Below are 9,144 nucleotides of genomic sequence, written 5' to 3' on the forward strand. Positions count from 1 at the left end.
GAAGTGCATTCCAGCCAGACAGCAGGCCAACAGGTGCCTGGAGGGCCAGCCCTTCCCGCAGGCCCGGAGCTGGAGTTGGCACAGGTGGGGTCCTTGCCCAGCCGGATTCTATGTCCGCCAGACTGAGAGAGCCATTGGCAGGCCTCACCCACCCTGCCCTGGCTGAGCGACCACACCGGGCAAACCACTTATTTCCTGGAAATGGCTGGTAGTGTCCAGACCTTTGTCCTGGGCAGCCTAACAAGTTGGGGACATCCAACTCCTGCACTTCATTGTGGCTGGTAGGCCTGATGCCGTGTGTGGTTGTGCCGGTGGTAAGAGCTCCCCAAGGTGCAGGTGGGGTCAAGTGATCTCCCCTCCCCACCCATGGTACGGTGGAACAGGACGGTTCGTGGTGACTGCAGGCAGCTGGGGCATCTGAGCTGGCTAGCACACTGGGCAGGTGATCTGATTGCTGGGACCAGCAGCCAGCTGCAGGGAGTGGCGTGGACATTGGCAGAGCCACCCCGGAGACCCTGGATGGCCATGTAGAGTCTCAGATGGTCAGTCCTCCGAGGACAGCCAAGGCCCTCCGGGCACGGCCTCTCCTGCCACCCAAATGGCAGCCTCACAACTAGCAGCACTGGGAGAAGAGCCCGGGGCTGAAGTACCCGCGCTCAGCCAGGCCAGCCACAGCTTCCTGTATTCTGAGGGCCAGCGGCTGGCGCTCGAGGCTCTGCTAAGCAGGGGCACCGAGGCTTTCCACGCCTGCGTGAAGCAGGAGGGGCTGCGGCCCTTCCTGAGCAAGGATGAGGTTCAGGGCCTGGCTGTGGCCGCCAGAGACTGGACAGTAGATGGACAGGAGCCCAGCGGGGTAGTGCAAGCAGCAGCAACCAGCCCTGATGGAGATGGGGACAGCCTGACCTACTGGCCTGCGCAGTCGGAGGAGCCTGCTCCTGAGCTGCGGCTGGGCTGGCCGGAGGACACAGCCTGGAAAGGCATCACACGGGCGCAGCTGTACACGCAGCCCCCTGGCGAGGGCCACCCGCCCATCAAGGAGCTGGTGAGAGTCCAGATCCAGGCCGCCAATAAGGTAAGTCCCCGGGGAGCCTGGCATCCATCCGTTGGCCTCTGGCTGCTCCCACAATGGAGACCCAGCTGCCAAGGAGACCCCTGCCAGGCCTGCTCCCCACAATCCATAGCCCTGGCACCCTCAAACCTAATTATGTACCCCATCTCCACTATTCCCCCATACCCCACCTCTTGCCACCTTCACCAGACCCAGCACTGCCATGGTGCCCCACAGCTTACAGGAAAAAAATACTTGTTCTGTTTTGTTTTGCTTCACTTTGAGAGGGGGTCTCAACTTTGCTTAGACTGACCTCAAACTTTTTCAGTCCACCTCCCTTTACCTCCCAAGTGCCCGGGATTACAGGCATGAGTCATCATGCCCAACTAGACAGTCTATATAGCAGTCTTGGTGGCCTCCAGATACCAGTACTAAGTGGCTGGGCTCCATTGGTTAATGTCATGGTCCCTCCTAGGGCCCTGTGAGGGGAAATCTGTTGTTAGGCCCATGGAGGAGTTGGGGAAACTGAGGCATGGGGTGGCTTAAGCACTTGCCTGTAAACGGTCCTCGGGCAAGTCATGCGGTGAGCCAGGGTTTGTTACCCTGCCAGATCCAAGGCCCTCAGCACGCTCAGGTCTCCAAACCACCCCTGGATGGACTTCAGAGGCCCACCCTTTCATGCCCGTTGCCGGGGATTCAGGGTTGCAGGACCTGGAGCGGGGCTGCCACAGACAGTTGGACAGTACAGAGTCACCAGCTGCTTTCAGCTGTTAGCTGGGGCATTGACGAGGGGCTGTATGATTGTCACTGTCCAGGGTCCGTCCTTCGGCCCCTTGAGGCTCATGCCTGCATGCAATCCTATCTACTCAGAAGGATCTGAGGATCGGGGTTCAACGCCAGCCTGGGCAGGAAACTCTGTGAGCCTCTTATCTCCAACCAACCAGTAGCAAAAAGCCGGAAGTGGCACTGTGCCTCAAGGGGCAGAGTACCAACCTTGAGTGAAGAAGCCAAGCAAGAGCTTGAGGGAGGCCACAAGTTCAACCCCAATACTGGCACCAAGAAAAGAGAAATAGCCATGTAGCCTGCCAAGCAGCCCCCCGCCCGTGTGTTCTGACGTCAGGCCTCTTCCTTCCTTCGGGAACACTCGTGTCCACATTGCCTCCCCCCCTCCCCCCCCCGCAGCTGGTGGCTGTAGTCATGGATGCCTTCACTGACCCAGACCTGCTGATGGATTTGGTGGATGCTGCCACGCGCCGCTGGGTCCCCGTCTACGTGCTCCTGGATCACCAGCAGCTCCCCAGCTTCCTGACACTGGCTCAGCAGCTGGGCGTAAACCTCTGGACCACGGAGGTAGGCGCTGGGCCAGAGGTGCTGACCTGGCTCATGCCAGCCCTAGCGTCCCATGAGACGTGTTGGGAGGGATGCCAGTGAATACTCCCTGAGGGGACTTGGATCGCTGGGTCAGAGGGGTTTCCCCTCTGGGACAACTATGGAACTGGCCTGGAGGGGGCCCCCATGATGTGACTGATGAAAAGCGTGTTCCTAAGCCAGGCACTAGTGGCTCACGCCTGTAATCCCAGCGACTCAGGAGGCTGAGATCTGAGGATCGAGGTGTGAAACCAGGCCAGGCAGGAAAGTCTGAGAGACTCTGATTGCCAATTAACCAGTAAAAAGCTAGAAATGGAGCTGTGGCTCAAGTGGTAGAGCACCAGGACTTCAACCAAAAAAGCTCAAGGAGAGCACAAGGTCCTGAGTTAAGGTCCCAAGAAGAGCGCGTGCACACATGCACACACACACACACACGCACACACACACACACACACACCATGTTCTTTCTACCCCCACCAGAATCTGGACATCCGTCTGGTGCGAGGCTGCACCTTCCAGAGCCGCTGGAGGCGGCAGGTGAGCGGCAGTGTGCGAGAGAAATTTGTACTCCTGGATGGTGACAAGGTCATCTCAGGATCCTACAGGTACAGCCTCTCCACTCCCTTCCCCACTCCACCCTTCCCCTCCTCTCTCCTTCCCTCTTTGGCCTCTGGCCTCACTTTTAAAATAAGTCCAGGCTGGGAAGGTGGCTCAGTGGTAGAGCGCTTGCCTTGCATGCATGAGGCCCTGGGTTCGATTCCTCAGCACCACATAAGCAAAAAGAAAAAAGCCAGAAGTGGCACTGTGGCTCAAGTGGTAGAGTGCTAGCCTTGAGCTGAAGAGCTGAGGGACAGCACCCAGGCCCAGAGTTCAGGCCCCACGACTGGACCCAAAAATAAATAAAATAAAATAGGTCCAAGCTGGGTGCCAGTGGCTCACACCTGTCATCCTAGCTACTCAGGAGGCTGAGATTTGAGGATCGTGGTTCAAAGCTAGCCCGGGCAGGAAAGTCGGTGAGACTCTTACCTCCAATGAACTACCAGAAAGCCAGAAGTGGTGCTGTAGCTCACATGATAGAGCACTTGCCTTGACAGCACCCAAGCCCAGAGTTCAAGCTCCATGCCTGACAGGGGAAAAAAAAAAGTCCGGATGCCCTGCCCAGGAGATGAAGGACCAGGCCTGCTCTGATCAGTGGCCTTGAGTCTTTCCTGCTTTGACCTTGTAACTCTTAATCTGGTCATCAACCAGGGCATAGACTTTAGGGCTGCATGGCCAGGATTCAAATCCTACTCCTGTCTGATACTTCAGCTGTGTGTGTGTGTGTGTGTGTGTGTGTGTGTGTGTGTGTGTGTGAGTGAGTGAGAGAGAGAGAGAGAGAGAGAGAGAGGACAAACAGACAGACACTTTGGGAAATTTACTTTGCCTCTCTGTGCCTCAGTTTCCCCGTCTACAGAATGAGATGGGATGGCTAAAGGGAGATGGCTTAACGAAGGTCTCACTCATACTTTTTTGTGGGGGATGGGAGTGGAGTTTCCATGAGCACTGTAGGATGCTATGTCCAAAACAATGCTCCTGGCCTGGCACAGGGGTTTATACCTATCATCCCATCCACTTGGAAGAGGAAGATCAGGGTTTGGGACCAGCCCAGACAAAAAGTTATAGAGGACGCCCTCCACACATCTTAACAAAAAAGCTGGTGTGCATGCCTATCATACCAGCTTGGATGGAGATATAAACCAGAGTCCATGGCCTAACCCTGAGCAAACACCAGATCCTATCTGAAAAATAGAAGCAAAAAGGGCTATAGAGTCTCTAACTCAAGTGGCAGAATGTCTGGCAAGGTGCCAAGTTCTAACCCCAGTACTGCCAGTAAGACGGTCTCCAGCTGGGCACTGGTGGCTCACACCTGTCATCCTAGCTACTCAGGAAGCTGAGATCTGAGGATGGTGGTTTGAGGCCAGCCCAGGCAGGAAAGTCTGTGAGAGTCTTAACCACCAGAAAACTGAAGTAGAAGCTGTGTGGATCACTTGGTAGAACATCAACCTTGAGCGATAAAGCTCACAAACAGCACTCGGGCTCTGAGTTCAAGTCCTAGTGCTGGCACCAAAAATTAAAACAGAAATGAAGAGCCTGAAGGCAGGGTCACAGAGGGTGTCCGGGATCTGGGACCATTTAATGGGGGCAAGGGATGGAGGGGGACTCAGGGTGTGCCCTGGGTGCTGATCACAGGTGCTGCAGTAGCCATGAGGCCAGTGCCAGGCCCATGGGGACGGCAGCCACCCGGCTGCCCACGGCACTGGTACCACGGTTGCACAAATGGCCGTAGCAACAGTTGGTGGTGAGACTGTAGGTAAGGCCCATGTAGTGGATGGGCTCCTCACGGCCGCAGTTGGTGGAGTGGATACAGCCTTTGTTGGTGACGGGCCCCATGCCTTGGGCCACCCCGTGGCCTGTGAAGCAATCTTCATCATCGCCACAGCGTATGCGTGTGCCGGGGCACTTGGTGGCGTCGGTCAGCTCACAGAAGATGCAGTCCTTGGCCGCCCTGGTACCCAGGGGTGTGGCCAGCAGCAGTACCAATAGCAGCCAGCCGAGGACCATGGTGGCCTGGCGGCCTGGTTGGTGCCTGAGCCAGGCCGGTGGGGGCGGGAGTGTGGGGGAGGGGAGGGTGGGGGAGGGGAAAGGAGACTTGGTGAATGAATGACCCTCTAGGGTCTCTTCCTGTCCCTTGTTCTGGGCCCTGGGGACCGGCCCTGGGGGTGTCTTGTCTGTTGGGCTCTGGATATGGCCCAGTGCTGCAGTCCCACAAGGCTCATTGGAATGTGGTGACCTCACAGACCCCCCCACCCCCAGGGTTCCCCCTGGTGGTGCTGGGGTGAGGTCATAGGGGAGGGAGGGTGGCCCTGTCCAGGAAGGGAGCATCACCTGCTGAGGTTAGGCCATCCATCCAAACTGTTGTGAGCTGGGCCTACTGAGGGCTGACTTCAGTCTCTCCCTTCCATGGATTCCTCATTTCCCAGGTGGGCAAACCAGGCCCTTAGGAAGGGAGCCTGAGTTCGAGTCTCCCTTCAATCCATTCCAGACAGGCCAGGAGAGGAGAAGGTGATTAGTTTACTGAATTTCTCTGGAGTTTTTAATTTTTTGTGGTTGTGGGGCTTGGATTTGGGGCCTGGGCGCTGTCCCTCAGCTCTTCAGCTCAAGGCCAGCACTCTACCGCTTGAGCCACAGCGCCACTTGCAGTTTTCTGGTGGCTCATTGGAGATAAGAGTCTCACAAGACTTTCCTACCCAAGCTGGCTTTGAACCACGATCCTCAGATCTCAGCCTCCTGAGTCAGACATTAGACATGGAAACTTGTGACCTTTGTGCCCAGGCTGATTATGAACTTTTCTTTTTCCCTTTTTTTTTTTTTTTTTCCAGTTGTGGAGGTTGCTGTTGGGCTTGGATTTGGGGCCTGGGTGCTGTTCCTCAGCTCTTCAGCTCAAGGCGAGCACGCTACCTCTTGAGCCACAGCGCCACTTCTAGCTTTTTCTGTGTATGTGGTACTGAGGAATCGAACCCGGTGCTTCATGCATGCTAGGCAAGCACTCTACCACTAGGCCACCTTCCCAGCCCCCAGATCATGTACATTGATCCTCTTATCTCCACCTCCTAAGCAGCTGGGATGACAGGTGTGCACCACCATACTTGGTCCAAAGTGCCTTACCCCTGGGCTGCGGCTGGGGACCGGGCACAGAAGCCATGCAGGCAACATCCATCCTGACCTCGTTCCCCTCATTTCTCCAGCTTCACATGGAGCGATGCCCGCCTGCACCGAGGCCTAGTGACCCTGCTGACTGGGGAAATTGCTGATGCCTTCAGCCATGAGTTCAGGACACTGTATGCCGCCTCCTGCCCCCTCCCACCGGCGCCAGCCCGGGCCTCCCTGAACAGTGTCCCTGGAGACCTGCACCTGCCCCGGAGCCCGCACCGTGTGGCCCAGCGCTGCCCCGTAGCTCCTGTGTCCCCGCTGCCACCGGAGGAATCCCTGAGCCGCCGGCTGGCTGCCTGCCGTGTCCTGGAGGGGGACAGGCGGGAGCCCCCTGCACCCGCGCCCGCGCTCAGTGACATCCTGAGGAGCGTGCAGCGTGCCCGGCCAGCCAGTGGCCCCCCGGCCCGCCCCAGCCGCTCCCTGTGGGACCTGAGCCGTCTGTCCCAGCTGTCTGGCTCCAGCGATGGGGACAATGAAGTAAGCGATGGGAATGGGGTGGTGGGGGCTGCCATCAAAGAGGGAGGGAGGGATGTGACAGAGACCAGGAAAAGAATGTGTAGGAGGGTCCCTGCTCTGAACCCCCAAAGCAGAAAGCATGATCGGAGGCCCTACTGTGTACCCAGGAAGGGCTAGAAGGCAAAGCCTTTTACCTGAGTCCACAGCCACAGCCGTCCCATGGTTTTAGAATTCTACTGTGTGCCCCAGGCCGTGAGTTTAAGTTCTGCCAGGATGCATATATGCTATCTCTGAATTTTTATCTTGCCACCTATGAACCGATCCTGGCAGTCAGATTCAGAATGGGATGGGCTGCAGACCCTGTCATCCTAGCTACTCAGGAAGCTAAGATCGGAGGATCGTGGTTCAAAGCCAGCCTGTGAGACTCCTACCTCCAATGAGCTACCAAAAAAAAAGCTGGAAGTGGAGTGGAGCTGTGGCTCAAAGTAGTAGAGCACCAGCCCTGAGTGAGAAAGTTGAAGGGTAGAGCCCAGGCCCAGAATTTAAGTCCCAGGACGAGAGAGAGAGAGAAGGGGGGGGAGGGAGAGAACGTACATGCCAGGCGCCAGTGGCTCATGCGTGTAGTCCTACCTACTGAGGAGGCTGAGATCTGAGGATTGTGGTTCAAATCAACCAGGGTAGAAAAAGTCTATGAAACTCTTATGTCCAATAAAGTAGTTAGAAAAGGCCAGAATTGGCACTATGTAGCTCAAGTGGTAGAGCCCTAGCCTTCAGCACAGAGAAGCTTAGAGACAGCACTCAGGCTCTGAGTTCAAGTCCCAGGACTTGCCAAAAAAGAAAAGAAACAGAAAGAAATTAAGAAAGAAAGAAAAAAGAAAAGAAAGGGATGAGGGCTGGGAAGGTGGTTCAGTGGTAGAGTGCTTGCCTTGCATGCATGAGGCCCTGGGTTTGATTCCTCAGCACCACATAACCAGAAAAAAGAAAAACCGAAAGTGGCGCTGTGGCTCAAGAGGTAGAGCACTAGCCTTGAGCTGAAGAGCTGAGGGACAGCGCCCAGGCCCTGAGTTCAAGCCCCATGACAGACATGGGTGCTGTCCTTCAGCTCTTCAGCTCAAGGCGAGCACTCTACCACTTGAGCCACAGCGCCACTTCCAGTTTTCTGTTGGTTCGTTGGAAAGAAGAGTTTCATGGACTTTCCTGCCCAGGCTGGCTTTGAACCACGATCCTCAGATCTTAGCCTCTTGAGTAGCTAGGATTACAAGTGTGAGCCACCGGCAGCTGGCTCTACACATTTCAGTTTGTTCTGTCCAAGAGCAGAGGCAGGCAGCCAGGGACATGGGTGGACTCCTTTTTTCCCCCCAGCCTGTATGCAGCTGTGGGGAGCAGGGCCTCCTCTGCCTCAGTATCCCTTTCTGCTAAATGGGAGTAGAGGCTGGGATATGGAGAAGTGGGAATGGGGAGGGGTGTGCGTTCAGAGCTGAGGTCCTCACCTGTCTCCCTGGGGCTGGGCCTGAGCCTCCCTCATCCACTATCACCTCCCTTGGCAAATATTTGCTTCCCAGGAAGACACCCATGGTTTCTTATTCCTGCCCAGAATGGCAGCATCTCTCTGGTGCCCTTGCCACCCTGTATCGTGGGGTCCTGGGCCTCCCCTTTTGCTTCTTCATTTGGCCCAGGAGGCTCAGGGCATTTTTTTTTTTTGGTCGGTTGTGGGGCTTGAACTCTGGGCCTGAGCACGGTCCCTCAGCTCTTTAGCTCAAGGCAGGCGCTCTACCACTTGAGCCACAGCACCACTTTTGGTTTTCTGTGGTTCATTGGAGATAAAAGTCTCACAGACTTTCCTGCCCAGGTTGGCTTTGAACCACGATCCTTAGATCTCAGCCTCCTGAGTAGCTGACAGGTGTGAGCCACCAGAGCCCAGCTTCAGGGCAATTCTTGTCACCTTCTGTCACCTCCCTCTGTGGTCCTGCCTCTCCCCCTCCCTCCCCTTTCCCTTCCCGCCCCTGCCCCTCTTCACCTCCTCAGGGGCCCCAGGGGTCTCCTAATTCCTCCGTTCTTTTTTTTTCCACAGCTCAAGAAATCCTGGGGCTCCAAAGACACCCCAGCCAGGGCCCTGATGAGGCAGCGGGGTGCAGGAGGGGGTGTGTGGGGCGAGGTGGAGGCCCGCCCGCTGGCCTGTCCGCAGCCCTGGGGCGGCCCCCTGCCCCCAGCCCGCCGCCGCCTGCGTTATCTGGCCCCTGCCCAAAGGAGGCTGGGTGAAGAGGCTACAGCCAAAGTTGGGGAGTCCCGAGGGGCCCCACAGCCCGACTGGAGCCCTCACATAGGACTTGGGGGACATCACTGATGGGAGCCACTGTGGGGACAACTGGCTGGCCGCAGGGCCTGCTCCCACTTTGTTCTAGAACCTGCGGCCCAGAGCAGCTCAGGGTTACCATCGTGGAAATGGGCAGAAACTTTCTAGGGTCTTGGACCCTAAAACAGTGCATGTGGGGTTCCCCCAGATTTCTGAGGAGCCTGGCAGC

At 56.8% G+C, this 9,144-nt stretch overlaps 2 protein-coding genes across 2 annotated transcripts; one reads left to right on the plus strand and one right to left on the minus strand.

The window, feature by feature from the left end:
* Positions 1–490: 490 nt before the first annotated feature.
* On the plus strand, positions 491–8,966 carry Fam83e (family with sequence similarity 83 member E). Its single transcript, XM_042700110.1, has 5 exons — positions 491–1,072; positions 2,231–2,398; positions 2,897–3,021; positions 6,202–6,643; positions 8,694–8,966. The coding sequence occupies exons 1-5, from the start codon at positions 599–601 to the stop codon at positions 8,964–8,966; spliced, it is 1,482 nt and encodes a 493-aa protein (XP_042556044.1). The 5' UTR covers positions 491–598.
* On the minus strand, positions 4,640–5,017 carry Spaca4 (sperm acrosome associated 4). Its single transcript, XM_042700051.1, has one exon. It carries the CDS (start codon positions 5,015–5,017, stop codon positions 4,640–4,642), a length of 378 nt encoding a protein of 125 aa, XP_042555985.1.
* Positions 8,967–9,144: the final 178 nt, after the last annotated feature.

The sequence above is a fragment of the Dipodomys spectabilis genome, unplaced genomic scaffold (assembly GCF_019054845.1).
Source record: "Dipodomys spectabilis isolate Male_0828 unplaced genomic scaffold, ASM1905484v1 ptg000266l, whole genome shotgun sequence".
Lineage (NCBI taxonomy): Eukaryota > Metazoa > Chordata > Mammalia > Rodentia > Heteromyidae > Dipodomys > Dipodomys spectabilis.